The 20,823-nt window shown below is 36.0% G+C and overlaps 1 protein-coding gene across 1 annotated transcript in view; it reads right to left on the reverse strand.

The window, feature by feature from the left end:
• Positions 1-2,432: 2,432 nt before the first annotated feature.
• LOC126273201 (Golgi phosphoprotein 3 homolog sauron) overlaps positions 2,433-20,823 on the reverse strand; it is a 41,224-nt gene continuing 22,833 nt past the window's right edge. The window contains exon 4 of the mRNA XM_049976744.1: positions 2,433-3,869. Within this exon, the coding sequence (XP_049832701.1) occupies positions 3,621-3,869 (249 nt within the window). The 3' untranslated portion in view covers positions 2,433-3,620. The remainder of the gene's footprint in view (positions 3,870-20,823) is intronic.

The raw sequence follows: 20,823 nt of genomic DNA on the forward strand, positions 1-20,823 counted from the left end.
TAACCGTGGCTGACTGCATCACCAAGCACAGTTACTTCTCCTCTGAAAGCATCACACAAAAATGAATCTGTGAATTAAACATCTTGTCAACAATAAAGTCGTTAGAGTAAAAGCAGACACTCTGATAATAAGGGATGGAAAAGGAAAGTGGGCATGGGTCTAGTGTTCTAACTGCTGTGCCACTTCACTTGGTGGCCATCTTTCTAGATACAGATTCCTAAGCCCCTTAACTGGTTCAAATTCGCTGATGACATATTTGCAATCTGGACACATAGTACGGTCACCCAAAACTTATTCCTATGGAGAATTAAAACTTTCCCACTCATTTCACCAGCACTGGAAGTGTCATTCTGCCAATGTCAGGAACCTACATTTACAGTGACAAGTAGCCCTCTTCTGGCACGCTGGCGGTCTTACTGAAACTTTCATCGATTAATCACCCTCCAAACCTTGTCCCAGATCAGTTCCCATATACTCTCCAAACACACAACACTTTGCACATACCTGATGATCTGTCATATCTCCTTAGCCACTTAATACCACCTAGGACAGGTACAGCTAAATCACATTCTCTGCCACAGTTTTGAGATACGTAATATCCTTGATTGTCATTTTACATATATTGCTCCCAATTCCATTTCATGTGGCGTACACGTACACAAGAAAAGAAGCAAACACCTGCCCTGCACCACTTATTTCAGCCCTGTCACTGACATTTCTTACTCCATCAAATGTAAAGCTACCTATGAAAGCAGCAACATCATATATCAACTTTGCAGAAATGACTGTACACCATTCTACATGGGTGTGTCCACATATAAACTGTTCACCCAGAATAATAGCCACTGCCAAACTGAAGCACAGGAACTAGGCCCCAAGTTGCCAAAACCCTCTGTTGTCAGTCTGCATTAGTCCATCACCCTCTGCCATCCTCCCATTCCCACCTTGTTCCCATCCCTGTTGCTCCAGTTGAATCTTTTGCACCTCCTCTCTCCTTCCTACACCATACCTGTTCAGTCTTAGAAGACTTTCGCAATACTTTACACCTGCACACATCTGCCCATTCTGTCATCAGCTTTCACCCCACCCCAGTCCACCCCCGTCCTGTACCACTCTCTCCACTTAACCAATCTGAGTTTGGCACCTGAAGGGGAGGGGTGGGTGGGTGGATAGACAATGATCAGAGGCAACAGTGACTGTGTACCTGCCTTCATACATATTGTATTCCATCAGGATTTTTCATTACAGCAACGCAAAAGGGTGAGAGATGTGAAGGAAAGAGTGTGCATAAATATGGAAGTCAAAGGAAAACAACATACAGAAAAAGTACAAAACTTGTAAACATGCCTACACTGTATTAGTTGCTTAGCTTGTTTAAAAACTTACTGACTAGTGTGAAAACAGAAAATTACACCATCAATTAAACCCAAGACATTTCAATGAAGTAGTAAGTACAAGGAATGGGTAACCGAAGATTGAGAAACAAAAAGTTAACAGAAGCTATGAGTAAGTAAGCTGAAATCAAATTTTTACTCTACACTTTCGTGTTGTCCTCAAGTTGCACAAATCAGTGTTGCCATGTTATCCTACGTATTACTGGTACTCATGTCTTTTTTCCAAATATACATTTAATTCTGTGTGCATTATACAATATCAATCAGTGTCCACTGTGATGGATAAGAGAAGTAAGCACCACCACAAAAGACTAGAAGTCTTCAAATCTGAGTGTATGTAGCTGTCAGAAGCAATCAACACCTAATATGTTGTCAGTGGAGAACCCTAGAAGACTGCACTAAAAGAAATATTAAGCATGATAAACATGAACATTTCATATCATCAAGTCCTTGTAATGAGCTTTTACAACAAACAAAAGTAAGTCTGCTTCATACACAATGGTCATCATGATGCAAAATCAAAGTACCTTCAAGCATCTGGATGAAATGCAACTAAAATTAGTTCCCTGGTTGTGCCTGGATCCAATTCAATTTGTGGACAACTGGGAGTCATAAATAGATGAAAGTTAAAGTGATTAGCAAGTAATGACAAATACGTATGCTACAGGACATTTAGCATTGTGATAATGAAATAAATACATGAGACTAGTTCATGGAACCAGTGCTACATGTGTAAAGCAGCCAATAAAAAAAAGGGGTGCATACAAAAGGCTACACGTGAGCTGTAAACATCTACTTGTACATAGGTTTGAAATAAATGTATACTTTTGCAATACACAGATCTAACTGAATCTGAAAATGTTTGTATTCCCATACAAAAGTACAATCAAATTTACCCTCTGTGATCAGGCACTTTAAATGAAATAAACTAATAATCATTTATGGTGATTATCTTTTAGTTACTAATGGGGGAACTGTAAAATGTATTATCAATCACACCAAACAGTTCTTTTAAACAATGAAAGGAAACAAAGGAAATAAAATGCAGGCACAAAGAAGAGGCCTGATAATATATTTATTTACAAAACCAACAATCTAAATCTGCAGTCTCACTGGCACCAATAAATCCTCTGCATAGGACTCTTCCCACAATCCATGTTACAACCTACATTGTCTTCTCAATTGTATGGCCACATTCTCACATACTAAAAACCTGCAACTGCAGTCAGTTCATGATCACTTTCACAGATAATGCTGCAATTCATTCATGGTAGTTACATTTTATGAAACATGAAATGAATCTAATATAAACATAATACAAATGTGATATGCATAGATACAAAACTGCTTAAGTATGTACAGCAAGAAATCAACATATTAATATTTTATGAAATAACATTGAACTACAGTATCTTAAAATTTTTAATGCCTGGAGCATTGGATTACTTAAAAAGTGTCTGAAGTGTCAACATTCACCGTTTTCAACTGCGTGCAATAAATAGAGACGAAAACTAGCTCCACAGTAATCAACACTCTGATACAAATTATCAATACATACACACTTAGCAAACAACTGAATAAACAAAACACAATGGCAATTTTAATCTGTTACTTGCAATGTACAGTTATTAAAACAGAATGCACAGCACAACTGAAACGACTCGAAGGCTATGAATTTCAGTTAATGTACAAGAATTCAAGTGTTTTGAAAGAAATACATCATCAAATAATTAAGAAGATCAAAAATATTCTTTGAATGTTTGTGCAAATAAACTGCTTCCTCTATTATAGGAATAAAAAGTCTTTCACACAGATTTCATTACATCATCACATTCTTCCTTCCACAAAAACAGTTCATTCTTCTGAATGAACACACTCAAAAAAAGGAGTGCAAGTTACTTATTTTTGCAAATGCTTTTCCATTTTGGCTAAAGAGTGGTCACTGCTTGAATATACACTATGTCAGTTTAGCCAAAGAATTCTCTTCCTGTAGCAGTGCCCAACACATTAAATGTAATATAGCTATAAATGGAATGGTTAATACTAGATAACATGCTTTCAGGGATTTGTAACTGTTTTTCTTCCAACAAAAATTTAAAAACCACTTTCCTTTCAATAACTGTGAATCTGGTCAAATAATTCTTTAACATATTGTCCTATCAGAGTGCACAAATGTCATCACACAAGTTCAATATTCTCAGCTCTATGACTTTTAGTATCAGATGTTTATTTTGTAAATGCTGCGAATACTGCCCATACTGTTTCATTTGTATTGGGTTTCATGCTCTCTGACTCAAAATCCAAGTCAAGAAGCTCACGCACTCTCTTCATAGCAAGTTCATAGTCATCATCATTCAGAGGTGCAAAAGCATTTTCTAAGACATCAGAAGCATGGGCCAGGAATATGAGGGATAACAATCGTTTGTCCATACGGTGAGGATCATTGACCCACTTTCCAAGGACTGCATCTTGAACCTGCACATAAAATTAACCCGTGTTCAATAAATAACAATTAAAATCTACACACATTCAGTTTTCAGACAGTAAGATACTTAAAAAAAATGTTATGAGTACAAATCAAAGAATGGGTGAAGATAAACACTGACTGTAGAGAAGAAGAAATAAACTGTAGTTAGATACAAAACAACAACTGGAATATGACAACTCAACTTACAAGCTTCCCTTTCAACAATCTGTGGTCACCTTCAATTAATCCAGTAAAAGATGTGTATATTATTTCTGATGACAGATGTGTTAGTGCACAATCAAATATCTGCAGGACATGCTGAAAATTAAGTACCTTAATACGAAATGAACAACATGAACTGATACATCAGAGATATTACAACATCTTTTACTACTATCAAGTATACAAGGCATAATTTATGAAATTTCTTAATTCCACAAATTAAGGAGAAAAAGTTTATTGAAATAGATAGATGTCAATGGCTGCTTACCAACAATGACAAGAGTAGCAAAGGAGATTGAAAAATCAATCCTCAATTGCCAAGCCTCTGAAAATTTGAAAATAGTTTCATCATCAAGGGCAAAAATAAACAGAAAGGGAAAGGAAGTAAGCCCAAATGAAAGTGAGATGTTACTCTGGATGAGGCACCACAAATGGACGAGATAAAGGGTAAAGGCTCTAATTCTAGAGCACTAATAATGACATACTGCATATCAATAATCAAAGACAAATAGCAAAAATAATGCACGTTAGGCAAACTTTTAGAAAAGTTCAATGAAGATATGAGCATCTTCGAAAAGTGAGAGAGCTATCAGTCAGGCCTTATTGCTGGAAGAGTAGCTGGGTGTGCACGAGTTGCGTGGTTGTGTTACCTCTCAGGGAAGACTTGGTCCATATGATTACCTGTTAAATAACCTCTTCTCCATGTCCTCTTTTTGGCAAGTAGAGCTCAAGGTGGGACCTGGATGAAATGTGATCACATGTATCTATGGAGTTACATATTTATTGGTATTGACTCAGGTAAAGTTTTAAATGTAGAAACTATGTCAAAATACTGCCACCAGTGTGCAGCAAGGAAGACAGTGAGAAACTGTGACAAGAAAAGCATGCAGTAGCATGCTCTAAAAATTATAGGGGCTCAAGTGGGGACATGGAGGCTGCTACAGTTGTGAGGATGTTCTCCAGATCTGAGGACAAGTACGGTGTTAGATATACTAAATACCTGGGTGACGGGGACTCCTCTTCGTTCAAAGCTGTAACAGATAAAAATCCATACAATACAATAGTAGGAAAGTTGGAATGTGTTGGCCACATCCAAAAGAGGCTTGGTGGTAGGCTTCGTTGCTTGCTTAAAGAGAAGAAAGGTGAAGTACTCGAGGATGGCAGACCATTAGGAGGAAAAGGCAAGCTTACTCTAAAAGAAATGTGTTCTCTTCAGTTATTTCATGGGACAGCTAGCAGGGGGAAAAAAAACACACACACACACACACACACACACACACACACACACACACACACACACACACACACAATTTAGAGGCAATGAGGCATGTTGTGTGGGCATTTTTTTCACCTCAAACTATCCACTGACCAAACACCAATGCACTACCTGTGTCTGAAAGACGATTGGTGTAAGTTCAAAAACAGAAATGAGACATATTCACATAAACACTCATTACCAGAAACTATTATGAATGCAATTAAGCCCACATTCAGGTTTCTTGCAAACCCTGATTTATTGAGGAAGTGTCTTCACGCACAGACACAAAATGTAAATGAAAGCCTCAATAATTTAATTTGGATTAGATGCACAAAAAGGACATTCTGTGGACTTGAAGCACTCAAAATAAGCACCTATGATGCAGTTTTATGTTACAATAACGGAAATAATGGCAGAATTGAAGTTCTGAAGAGAGTTGGTGTAGATCCTGGTGTTTTTACAGCAAAGGCATTTTACACCAACAAGAGCAGGGTCAAGAAAGCTAACAGATCAGTGTCTTACCTGCGAATACAAGCCAGGCAGATTCAAAGAGGAGAGAAGAGAAACCTGGATGATTAGGAGTATCAGTATGAAGAATTTTAAAATTGAGGTAAGCATGGCTATGAAATTTTCAGGAAATGTTCTCAGCATATTGCTGTCTCGCTGGCACTAAAAAATACGAGATCCCACAATTACAGTCTGATTTTTAGATGATTGTACGTAGAAAAAAAGAATTTTGGATGTGCAAATTTAAAAACTGTTAATGATACATTTTGTACCATGAATTAATAACTGTAGTTCAGTGGTCTTATAACACACGCATGTAGCTTTACTGTATGGTTGAATGATGAACGCGTTCTCTTGGGTAAAACATTCTGGACGTAAAATAGTCCCCCATTCGGATCTCCGGGCGGGGACTACTCAAGAGGACGTCATTATCAGGAGAAAGAAAACTGGCATTCTACGGATCGGAGCGTGGAATGTCAGATCCCTTAATCGGGCGGGTAGGTTAGAAAATTTCAAAAGGGAAATGGATAGGTTAAAGTTAGATACAGTGGGAATTAGTGAAGTTCGGTGGCAAGAGGAACAACACTTTTGGTCAGGTGAATACAGGATTATAAATACAAAATCAAACAGGGGTAATGCAGGAGTAGGTTTAATAATGAATAAAAAAATAGGAGTGCGGGTAAGCTACTACAAACAGCATAGTGAACGCATTATTGTGGCCAAGATGGACACGAAGCCCATGCCTACTACAGTAGTACAAGTTTATATGCCAACTAGCTATGCAGATGACGAAGTAATTGAAGAAATGTATGACGAAATAAAAAAAATTACTCAGAGAGTGAAGGGAGATGAAAATTTAATAGTCATGGGTGACTGGAATTCGGTAGTAGGAAAAGGGAGAGAAAGAAACGTAGTAGGTGAATATGGATTAGTGCTAAGAAATGAAAGAGGAAGCCGTCTGATAGAATTTTGCACAGAGCACAACTTAATCATAGGTAACACTTGGTTCAAGAATCATAAAAGAAGGCTGTATACATGGAAGAAGCTTGGAGATACTGACAGGTTTCAGATAGATTATATAATGGTAAGACAGAGATTTAGGAAACAGGTTTTAAATTGTAAGACATTTCCTGGGGAAGATATGGACCCTGACCACAATCGACTGGTTATGAACTGTAGATTAAAACTGAAGAAACTGCAAAAAGGTGGGAATTTAAGGAGATGGGACCTGGATAAACTGAAAGAACCAGGGGTTGTACAGAGTTTCAGTGAGAGCATAAGGGAACAATTGACAGGAATGGGGGAAAGAAATACAGTAGAAGAAGACTGGGTAGCTTTGACGGGTGAAGCAGTGAAGGCAGCAGAGGATCAAGTAGGTATAAAGACAATGGCTAGTAGAACTCCTTGGGTAACAGAAGAAATATTGAATTTATTTGATGAAAGGAGAAAATATAAAAATGCAGTAAATGAAGCAGGCAAAAAGGAACACTAACATCTCAAAAATGAGGTCGACAGGAAGTGCAAAATGGCTAAGCAGGGATGGCTAGAGGACAAATGTAAGGTTGTAGAGGCTTATCTCACTAGGGGTAAAATAAATACTGCCTACAGGAAAATTAAAGAGAAGCATCACTGGACTCAGCGACTGCATGGGCATGGCAAGGTTAAATCTATAGTTTTTTTTAATATGTAATGGTTTTCAAAAAAGTTACACGGGATAATAAGGAAAAGATTAAATTTATTAGTGTCAAACATTACAATAATAAAACATAATATATCCTTGCACATTACAATCATTACCCAAGGAACCACCACTCTTACACCATACATATACAGATTCTGAACTTCCTCCATAGGCTTTATTAGATTGGTGTACAATATTAAATGTCTTCCACGCAATCACATCACGAGTTGGAAACGCCTTCTAACGTAACGTCAACGAGGCATTGTGCGGCTGCAGGCTGACTGACGTCATCTTCCAGAATAACGGGGAATTGTTGGATTACTATTGCCTTCGTTCGTTCTAATGATGCTAAGAAGAATTCATTGGATTCCTTTCCAACTCGTGATGTAATTGCGTGGAAGAAATTTAATATTGTACATCAATCTAATAAAGCTTATGGAGGAAGTTATCTCTGTGGTGATGAACCACTGGTTTTAAGAAGTCATGTTTGTCATAAACTTGAAAGTTCAGAATCTGTTTATGTATGGTGTAAAGAGTGGTGGATCCTTTGGAAATGATTGTAATGTGCAAGGAGATATTATGTTTTATTATTGTAATGTTTGATACTAATAAAGATTTATATTCCTTACCTTTATATTAAAAAAACTACACACTGATCTTGCCAAAATCAGCTCAGATGCAAACCCAGTTCTGAGCAAAGAAGGGAAGCAGAAAGGTGGAAAGAGTATATAGAGGGTCTATACAAGGGCAATGTACTGGAGGACAATATTATGGAAATGGAAGAGAATGTAGGTGAAGATGAAATGGGAGATATGATACTGTGTGAAGAGTTTGACAGAGCACTGAAAGATCTGAGTCAAAACAAGACCCTGGGAGTGGACAACATTCCATTAGAACTACTAACAGCCTTGGGAGAGCCAGTCCTGACTAAACTCTACCATTTGGTGAGCAAGATGTATGAGACAGGCGAAATACCCTCAGACTTCAAGAAGAATATAATAATTCCAATCCCAAAGAAAACAGGTGTTGACAGATGTGAAAATTACCGAACTATCAGTTTATTAAGCCACAGTTGCAAAATACTAACGCGAATTCTTTACAGACGAATGGAAAAACTGGCAGAAGCTGACCTCGGGGAAGATCAGTTTGGATTCCGTAGAAATGTTGGAACACTTGAGGCAATACTGACCCTTAGAAGCTAACTTAAGGAAAGGCAAACCTACGTTTCTAGCATTTGTAGGCATAGAGAAAGTTTTTGACAATGCTGACTGGCATACTCTCTTTCAAATTCTCAAGGTGGCAGGTGTAAAATACAGAGAGTGTAAGGCAATTTACAATTTGTACAGAAACCAGATGGCAGTTATAAGAGTCGAGGGGCATGAAAGGGAAGCAGTCGTTGGGAAGGGAGTGAGACAGGGTTACAGCCTCTCCCCGATGTTATTCAATCTGTATATTAAGCAAGCAGTGAGGGAAATGAAAGAAAAATTCGGAGTAGGTATTAAATTACATGGAGAAGAAATAAAAATGTTGAGGTTTGGCGGTGACATTGTAATTTTGTCAGAGACAGCAAAGGACTTGGAAGAGCAGTTGAACGGAATGGACAGTGTCTTGAAAGGAGGATATAAGATGAACATCAACAAAAGCAGAACGAGGATATGGAATGTAGTCGAATTAAGTTGGGTGATGCTGAGGGAATTAGATTAGGAAATGAGACACTTAAAGTAGTAAAGGAGTTTTGCTATTTGGGGAACAAAATAACTGATGATGGTTGAAGTAGAGAGGATATAAAATGTAGACTGGCAATGGCAAGGAAAGTGTTTCTGAAGAAGAGAAATTTGTTAAGTGTCACGGAGTCGTTTCTGAAAGTATTTGCATGGAGTGTAGCCATTTATGGAAGTGAATCATGAACAATAAATAGTTTGGGCAAGAAGAGAATAGAAGCTTTCAAAATGTGGTGCTACAGAAGAATGCTGAAGATTAGATGGGTAGATCACATAACCAATGAGGAGGTATTGAATAGGATTGGAGAGGAGGAGTTTGTGGCACAACTTGACTAGAAGAAGGGATCGATTGGTAGGACATGTTCTGAGGCATCAAGGGATCACCAATTTAGTATTGGAGGGCTGTGTGGAGGGTAAAAATCGTAGAGGGAGATCAAGAGATGAATACACTAAGCAGATTCAAAGGGATGTAGGATGCAGTAGGTACTGGGCAATGAAAAAGCTTGCACAGGATAGAGTAGTGTGGAGAGCGGCATCAAACCAGTCTCAAGACTGAAGATCACAACAACAACAACAACATAACCTTCTCAGGACACTACAGTAAAATTTTCAGATTTATTTCATGATTAGAATTTGAGTTATGGCTTTCTATAAAAAGAAAATAAAGAAAAAAAATTCAAATTTCTGGCAATATACTAATCCTGCATACTTTACTAATTTTTTGGTTAAAACATAGCTCTTTTACTTTACACATGCAAAATTTTAGATTTGTACATTAATTAATACGGCTGTAATTATTTTTTAAATAAATGTTTACTTTTTCGGGTACATCCCCCTTAAGGATGTGCACACGAACAAAGCAGGTTACCTATGTAGCAGAGGCCAGTGTGAGGGAGCTCAAAGCAGCACAAAGAATATTCTTATGTTATCTAATGGGGGAGCACATTGTGGCATCTGTGTGGCAGCATCAACCACACAAGATGGGCATTGTCTGCCTAGGCGAACTGAACAAAACATTCTTTCTCCACTTTTGCAAAATATATACATAAATGAAATTGTAACTCACCACACAAAATCTCAACAGACAGCAATAAGAGGGAGAAGTCGCAACAAGTCTGCATTTGGTGCATGTCACATCCACTGCTGCGTATAAGATATGGCTAAAATGTTTAATTTTTCTTTAAACTCTGCAGAAGAACTATAATCTCTAAAAAAAAAATGGACTATGTAGAGCACTCACTACTGTCCGCAAGTGGGAGAGAAGTACGATATTCATCAATTTTCATCATATTTCATGAACACTTGAAGATATTAAAATGAGGTTCTGGCAACTGATAGCATGAAAAGAGGCAAGTATTTTCTATATAGTTAATATACTACCATTTCTTCCTTAAGGTGATACAGAAGTAGCTATAGTTTTTTTTTTCCTTCAATGAAGTATTTTTATTTCTAGGAGTCATAGACAGCTAGTGGCAATAGAATTTGTGTGGGTTTGGAATAACATGTGAAGAAATTAACATTTATTTTTGTAATGAGAATTGCCTTTTTGTAAGCTGTGGATCTATCCTGCCCTCAGGAACTTGTTTAATAATAGATTACGATTCAGGATTTCGTTATAGTTGTTAGTGATGTGTAGTTGTGTAAACTCCACCACATCTTAGCAAAAGCAAAATTTTACGTAACATGTAGGCCTTACTCAAAACTCACCAGTAATACTGTCCCTGGCAGAAAGAATGTTAAAATACTGGCAGAGAAAGAGTGTCTTCTTTTGCGATTTTGGTACAATCCTGTAATCCAGTGTTTTTAATGATGAACAGCTGGAATGGAAACTCAGCACAGAATTTTCTCTGTATGCTTAAATGATCTTAGAAATGTCAAACAGTTGACAGCAAATTACGCAAACCTTTTTGTTCCTGTCCCCATTCACAATGAAATGCAGAACTTGTCGACTTCTGAGCTTATTATTTGTAGAGATACTGGTATCACCTATGGTTTTTTTTTATTTATTTTTTCTTAACAGAGCTATAATGCTTTTTTGCTCCAAAGTAGTAATTCCTGTTGAGGCAATGTAACTATTTTGTAGTTCTAAAGTTGTGTACACATTAATAACTAGCAGAACCCTGCTGACTACTCGTCTAGTTGAAAACAGATTATTGATACCTTTGATGAACAACAACAACATACCACTAAAAATAAGAATAATAAGCTGGTTTTTCAGGCATCTCAATGTTCATGACATCTCATGAACTTTACGCTGTACAATGATATACTTTTGCACATAAATTTGTAGGTGTATGTGAATACTTTCTGCAAAATGTGTTGGGACTACAGTTGGTAGTCAAGAAGTAAGAAATTAAATTGTCATGCCTGGCGCTGAGGTTGAACTGCTTGAAAAGTGAAAATGTAGTAACTGATCTTTTTTTATGTGGGCATCAGTGAGTTTCAAAATGGTTTGAAATTATGTGTTAAGTCTGCTGGAAGCCGCTAAGTGCTCTTATTCTCAAATATTGGATCAATAACAGTCCTGGTAATATGCGTGGCACGAGTTACGCTGCCTTAAGAAATACACAGTTTCTTCCTGTAACACTTAATATACTGTGTTGTATCTTTAATATATAATTATACCTCCTCCTAAGTAGTTCAAAACAGAATTTTAAATTAGGTCATTAATTATATGAAATACTGAAAACAACTATATCAAATACTGAAAACAACTATATCAAATACTGAAAACAACTATATCAAATACTGAAAACAACTATATCAAATACTGAAAACAACTATATCAAATACTGAAAACAACTATATCAAATACTGAAAACAACTATATCAAATACTGAAAACAACTATATCAAATACTGAAAACAACTATATCAAATACTGAAAACAACTATATGAAATACTGAAAACAACTATATGAAATACTGAAAACAACTATATGAAATACTGAAAACAACTATATGAAATACTGAAAACCAGATTTACACTGCCCTGGGACTGGGAACTGGTGACCATTTCGACTGTTTGGTAATATACATTTGGAGTGAGAAAATTCAGTCCTTCACTGCACAGGGATAGGAACAAAAAGCTGGTACATAATTTGTTGGGGAAACTTTACTTCATTGATCATAGAGGAGTGGAAAGAAAATCTTATGACAAGTTTCAGACCCAGATGGTCATTAGCAAAGGCATGCTGGATTACAGGAATCTCCACAAATTGCAACACACGATTTATTTTCACTTGAGTTATTTACCCTTTTTCTTTGAGAAAAGGGTCATCAGTAGTAAGCTTCGAGAACCATCAATGTTAAATTGCTTCTTCTGTCAAAAAACAGAGTTTCAAACTTCACCCCACTAATATTCTAATACACTTTTAGTAGTTACAGAAACCTGAGTCATAGTCTATTATTAAACAAGCAACTGAGGACAGATCAATAGCTTACAAGAAAGCTCATTAACAGTTTAAAAGCAAATATGTTATCTCTTCACATACAAGTATGTTGTCGTAAACCAACATATTTTTTTCCTATCCCACTGAAAAATATGCACTTTCATCTCTAACTACATATGCAAAAGTTGTGCATATTAATCATATCATCTAGTATTTCCTCTGAGTACTATCATTTGCCAAAATCACTTTTCACAATAGTTTGAACCATTTATGAAATATGATGGGATTTTATTAATGGTTCAGTCTCAATGTACTGTAGTGCATGGACAGCAGTGAGTGAGCTACACAGAACCCATTCTGTCATGACCAGAGACGCAGATCTCCTCACAGATAAAAAAGAATAAAAATCAAGATGTTATCTACATTTCATATAAAGCAATGTATACCATAATGCGCACAAAATGTGAACTATAAGTGACTCGTATGATACACTGTAAACTACTCAAATTTTGTATGATGAAATACTTAGTATCGGAATATCACAATAACTACACCAAAAATACAGGCAGTGCACCATAAAACTAATATACAAGTAAAAAAAATCCATTTTTTTTAGTGAACGCTTTCTTCAATACAGTCTGCGAAAGACTGTCTCATGGCACCAACGTATACTTCGTTGAGCTGTTCTGGCGTCATGATCAATTGCACCTTGATGGAGCTGTGAGACGAATCGAAGTGGGGTTAGGGATGGCTCTGAGGACAACCAACTTTGCTCATGTTTCTCTGGTGCCCGTCGGACTATCAACAGATGGGGTTTCACTTGGCATGGCCTACATCTAAACTGGAATGGGAAGGGAAGATTGGTACAGCTGATTCATGAAAGTATAGAGTGTGGATCTCAAGCCACACATGATCAAATACCTGTTGCCATAGGTACGAAAAGTACTTTTTTTTTAGGATAAATCCAGACAACAGATTCCCCCACCTAAAGAGAATCTCCAGCACTTTAAAAAAAATACTAAAACAATCACTCACAAGACAGATTTTAACACTTCAAATATAACATATACCAGATGTCACAAAGAAAAACAAACCATTAGAAAGAGTAACATGCGGCATTTCACAGACTTAACAATCCTCCATCAAAACATGCAATCAATAAAAAATAAAATATAGGTATTAGAAGTTGAGCTCCAATCTTTGAACTGAACAGTAGTTTGTATTACTGAGCACTGCTGTAGAGACAGAAATCCAACATGTAGTATTGTCATTGTATGAAAAGGTAAACTCTTACTGCAGAACTACTTAAAGGGGGTGGAGGATCATGCATTTATATCAGAAAAGGAACACAGTTCAAATCAAGACATGACCTCAGTACAGTAAGTGAAAACAAACACTTTGAAATATCAGTTATTGAATTAACAGGGCTTGATATAACCAAGAAATTAATCATTTTGTGTGTGTATAGATCTCCCAGTGGTAGTGTGGACACTATTTTCAGTAAGTTAACAGAAGTTTTAGATGAAACCTCAAGTACAACGGTCAACATAATTCTGTGTGGGGACACTAACATCAACACTAATATCATAAATGAATCCATCAGCACCTTCAAAAACATCCTTCAAAGTTTTGGCATGTACCTATTGGTCAATAGTGCAACAAGGATTACTACGACTTCATCAGTAATTGACCATGTGGCCACAAATATGAATAGGGAAAAATGTGATTTAGCTGTATAAGGTCTCTGACTATCAGACCATCTCTGTCAAATAACAACAGTAAAATCAGGCATTGAATCATTCCCTAAACTACAAGCCTACTAATGGCATCTATGAGAAATCAAAATAAAAGATTTTTCAAAAGAATTAGAAAAACAAAGCTGAGATGAAGTGCATAAGGAAAGCAATGTGAATATGAAATTCTCTAAATTCTCCACATTGTTTGAACTGAACTTTAAAAGGCATTTCCAAAAGTATGCTTGTCTGTATCAACATCTCACCAAAACAGATGAATAACCACAGGTATTAAGAAGTCCTCCCAAACACTTGTGTAAACACCTCACTTTCACAGAAATGATTTGCAATGATACAGAATTCTTAAATTTCTATCATAGATACAAAAAGATCTACAGGAAGTAGTTGATTACTGCAAAAAAAGTCATTTTACAACAAAATAATATATGATGCAGAGAATAAAAGCAAAGCAGACTAGGATGTTATAAAAAAGGAAACGGGGAGAGGCAAACAACTGCAGAATAATGTACTGCTAAGGGAGAAAGATAAGGCAATAAATGATCCACAACACTTAAACTATGTAAATGAACATTTTTTAAGTATTGAAGAGAAGCTACAGCAAAAAATCCCCCAAACAAACATAACACCTGTAAATAATGTTGCACTAAATACAATGATGTTTCTTCCAACCACAGAGAATGAAGTTCAAAAACTAAAAAATAATAAGTCAGTAGACTTAGATGAAGCACCAATGTGTGTACTGAAACAATGCATATGGATTATACAAAGCCCCTTAACAAATATAATAAATGAATCCTTCACATCAGGGACATTTCCAGAGCAGTTGAAACAGCAAGAGTTGTACCTTTGCTTAAGAAAGGTAGAGCAGAAGACATAGAAAACAACCAGACCATTTCCCTGCTGCCACCATTCTTAAAAATAATAGAAGCCATTATGAAAGACAGATTAATGAATTACCTGAATAAATACAATATTTTAAGTGAATCATCATAGTGTGGTTTCCAAAGTGGCAAAAATACAGTCAGCCATAGCATAATTCACAAAAGTTGTACTTTATGCTCTTGATAAAGGTGTGTGTTACAGGCGTATTTTTGGATCTTTCTAAGGCATTTGATACAGTCGATCACAAGATTCTATTAAATAAATTAGAATCATTAGGAATAAGAGGCATAGCTAATGACTGGTTTCGATCATACCTAACAGATATGGCACAAAGAATACGGATAACTCATACTTCAAATAGATCGAAACATTTAGTAAAACACTTATCAGAACCAAAATACATTAATATAGGGGTTCCGCAAGGTAGCATATTAGGACTAATACTACTCCTGATATACATCAATGACTTTTTCCAGTAGTGTCACTCTTGGTGAAAAAATTCTCTTCACTCTTGGCGGCAATATTATAGTCACTGAGAAAACAAGAGAACTCCTTGCCAAGAAAGCAAATAAAACTCTCAAGGGAGTTAGTGATTGGTCAATAAGCAATGAAGTGACACTGAACATAAAGAAAACTACTGCAATGAATTTCAGTTTGAAGCGGACACCTCTATAGGCTGCAGCAAATGCAAAATTTTTGGGAATGAGTATTGATTCTTAATTTAAGTGGTGTGAACACACAAAGGTACTTGCAAACAGAATGGTATCAGCATGTTATGCCCTTACAATCCTATCATCAGCGTGTAACATGCAGTGTCTTTTAGTTACATATTATTCATATATGCATTCAATTCTTAGCTACGGCATTATTTTTTGGCAAACAATTGCACAAATATAACACAATTTTCGAACTCCAGAAAAGAGCCAAAAGAATAGTAACCAAAAGTACCAGTCGAGCTCATTATAAAGGTCTGTTCAAAACACTGGGGATTTTAACTGCTCCATGTGAATACATTTACCAGTCAGTTGTATACATCAAAAGTAACATTGGTAATTACTGCATAAACAGCTCTGTCCATGACCATGCAACAAGATATAGACTCAACTTACATTTACCAAGAAAAAATAAACATAAAACTCAAAAAAGCATTTTCTACCTAGGAATAAAACTGTATAATAAATTACCAAGAGAGATTAAAGAAATTGCAAAAATACACTTATTTAAAAAGGCAGCTAAAAAGTACATGTTATGGAAAGATTACTTGGCTAAAAAAGAGTAGGGGTTTGATAAAAAAAAAAATGTTATACAAATAATAATAATCCCGTGGAGGCCCGGGAAAAGAATAGGCCTCCGGTATGTTCTGCCGGTCGTAAAAGGCGACGCAATGAACAAACCACTAATAGGGCTAACCCCCATTTTAGTGTGATTAGTGGGTTCAGAACACAACTAAATAAGCCTCGGACAAGCGCCGTCATGGTCGGGGATGACGCTTGAACCCTATGCCTGCCCACAATGGTAACAACACTGCTAGCCAAATGGAAAATGATTTAAATCCAAATAGAGGTGTTTTGCAGGATATGCTTCCTGCAACCACCCTAGAAGGAAAACAAAGACAGAGGATAAGATGGTCCGATGAAGTTAATCGACACCTCATGTTCTGTTATTACAACAAACCTAGGAACCAACAAACCTAAGAACCAACACAACTGGATACAGATCACAAGTATACACAACATTTATTACCAGATATCCAGAATTAAAATTTTTAACAGAACAACGACTAACTGATCAGATCCGTGTAATAATAAAAAATAACAGGATACCCCAGTCAGAATTAGAAAACATCAAACAACAAGTACAACAAATACTGGAACAAAATAATGTGCAATCAGAAGAAGAAGAAGAAGAAGAAAATACAGTGATGGACTCACACATCCCAGAGCAAACAAAGAACACCACACATCAATTAAACAATCAGAGGAAAACGAAATCTTAAGACTGCCACCAGCACAAGTACAAATAGAACATGAAGTGACACACATGTTAGATATAGAAGAAAAATTTCAGCTGACATATATAGAATACAAAGACACAAATACAGACATTAGACCATTCTTGCATAGACTGCCAAATAACCCACAAGTCAAAACCACAATAACAACTATCAACACAATCATACACAACAAAATAAATGAACGCACAACTGTGGAAGAGTTACAACGACTGGTTTATATAGGAGCACTCACTACTCTAAATATACACACCAGGCAGAGATCAGGACCAACCAACACAAAGAAGAAACCCACAAAACCAGCATGGCAACACAGGCCACAGATCAGAATAGAAAAACTGAGAAGAGACATTGGACAGCTAACACAATTTATAAGACATCAAATGTCAGCAAAAAACGAGAGAGGTTAGGTAAAATCTCACAACAAGAAGCAATAGAGCAATTAGATGAAAAGAGGCAGAAATTACAAGCATTGGCCAAACGACTTAGAAGATACAAAAAAAGTGAAAATAGAAGGAAACAAAACCAAACATTCAACACAAACCAAAAGAAATTCTACCAGACAATAAATGGATAACACAAACATTAAAATAGACAATCCACCAAACATAACAGACATGGAACACTTCTGGAGCAACATATGGTCAAACCCGGTACAACATAACAGGCATGCATGGTGGATAGAAGCAGAAACAGACACATACAAGATGGTACCACAAATGCCTCAAGTGATAATCTTGCAACATGAAGTCACCACAGCAATTAATTCTACTCACAATTGGAAAGTCCCTGGAAAAGATAAAATAGCACATTTCTGGCTAAAGAAGTTCACCTCAACACATTCACATCTAACTAAATTATTTAACTTATTAAAAACAAAGATTCCAAGACTTACCAAGCGGGAAAGCGCCGGTAGACAGGCACAATAAAATAACACACAAACACACACAGAAAATTACGAGCTTTCGCAACCAGCCATTTTTTAGGAGGTGGAAAGGGTAACGAAGCAACCGCCGGTTGCAAAAGCTCGTAATTTCGTGTGTGTGTTTGTGTGTTATTTTAATGTGCCTGTCTACCAGCGCTTTCCCGCTTGGTAAGTCTTGGACTCTTTGTTTTTAATATATTTTTCCCATGTGGAAGTTTCTTTCTATTTTATTTAAATTATTTAACAGTTACATTGCAGACCCATACACATTCCCTGATACACTTACACATGGAATAACTTATATGAAACCTAAAGATCAAGCAGACACAGCAAACCCAGCTAAATACCACCCCATAACATGCCTACCTACAATATACAAAATATTAACTTCAGTCATTACACAGAAATTAATGACACATACAATACAGAACAAAATTATAGATGAAGAACAAAAAGGCTGTTGCAAAGGAGCACGAGGATGTAAAGAGCAACTGATAATAGATGCAGAGGTAACATATCAAGCTAAAACTAAACAAAGGTCGCTACACTATGCATACATTGATTACCGAAAAGCTTTTGATAGTGTACTCCACTCAAGGTTACTACAAATATTGGAAATATACAAAGTAGATCCTAAATTGATACAGTTCCTAAACATAGTAATGAAAAACTGGAAAACCACACTTAATATCCAAACAAATTCAAATAATATCACATCACAGCCAATACAGGTTAAGTGTGGAATATACCAAGGAGACTCATTAAGTCCTTTCTGGTTCTGCCTTGCTCTGAACCCACTATCCAACATGCTGAATAATACAAATTATGGATACAATATTACTGGAACATACCAACACAAAATCACACATTTGCTGTACATGGATGATCTAAAACTACTGGCAGCAACAAATCAACAACTCAACCAATTACTAAAGATAACAGAAGTGTTCAACAATGATATAAATATGGCTTTTGGAACAGACAAATGTAAGAAAAATAGCATAGTCAAGGGAAAACACACTAAACAAGAAGATTACATATTGGATAACCACAGCGACTGCATAGAAGGGATGGAAAAAACATATGCCTATAAATATCTACGATACAGACAAAAAAATAGGAATAGATAATACAAATATTAAAGAAGAACTAAAAGAAAAATATAGACAAAGACTAACAAAAATACTGAAAACAGAATTGACAGCAAGAAACAAAACAAAAGCTATAAATACTTACAATATTGACCTACTCATTTGGAGTAGTGAAATGGAGTAACACAGACCTAGAAGCACTCAATACACTTACACGATCACAATGCCACAAATATAGAATAAATCACATACATTCAGCAACAGAAAGATTCACAATAAGCAGAAAGGAAGGGGGAAGGGGATTTATTGACATAAAAAACCTACATTATGGACAGGTAGAATATTTAAGAAAATTCTTTTTAGAACGAGCAGAAACTAGCAAAATACACAAAGCAATCACTCATATAAATACATCGGCTACACCACTGCAATTTCATAAACACTTCTACAACCCTTTAGATCACATAACATTAACAGATAGGAAGAAAGTAAATTGGAAAAAGAAAACACTACATGGCAAGCACCCGTATCATCTAACACAGCCACACATCGATCAAGACGCATCCAACACATGGCTAAGAAAAGGCAATATATACAGTGAGACGGAAGGATTCATGATTGCAATACAGGATCAAACAATAAACACCAGATATTACAGCAAGCATATTATTAAAGATCCCAATACCACAACAGATAAATGCAGACTTTGCAAACAACAAATAGAAACAGTAGATCACATCACAAGCGGATGTACAATACTAGCAAATACAGAATACCCCAGAAGACATGACAATGTAGCAAAAATAATACATCAACAGCTTGCCTTGCAACATAAACTTATAAAACAACACATTCCCACATACAAATATGCACCACAAAATGTACTGGAGAATGATGAATACAAATTATGCTGGAACAGAACCATTATAACAGATAAAACAACACCAAGTAACAAACCTGGCATCATACTCACCAATAAAAAGAAGAAATTAACACAACTAATCGAAATATCCATACCCAATACAACAAATATACAAAAGAAAACAGGAGAAAAAATTGAAAAATACATCCAACTGGCTGAGGAAGTCAAGGATATGTGGCATCAGGATAAAGTTGACATTATACCAATTATACTATCAACTACAGGAGTCATACCACACAATATCCACCAGTACATCAATGCAATACACCTACATCCAAACTTGTATATACAACTACAGAAATCCGTAACTATTGATACATGTTCAAGTACCCGAAAGTTCCTAAATGCAATATAACATATACCGTACAGTTAAAAGGAAGTCACACTTGATCAAGGTCTGTGTCATTTTCTACTTTAGACCAGACATAACGTCTGAGATGAGAAGGAAATAATAATAATAATAATAATAATAATAATAATAATAATAATATTATTATTATTATTATTATTATTATTATTATTATTATTATTATTATTATTATTATTATTATAAAATATCTAACATTCCACATAACACCTTCACTTTATGTTTTTTCC

The sequence above is a fragment of the Schistocerca gregaria genome, chromosome 5, assembly GCF_023897955.1.
Source record: "Schistocerca gregaria isolate iqSchGreg1 chromosome 5, iqSchGreg1.2, whole genome shotgun sequence".
Lineage (NCBI taxonomy): Eukaryota > Metazoa > Arthropoda > Insecta > Orthoptera > Acrididae > Schistocerca > Schistocerca gregaria.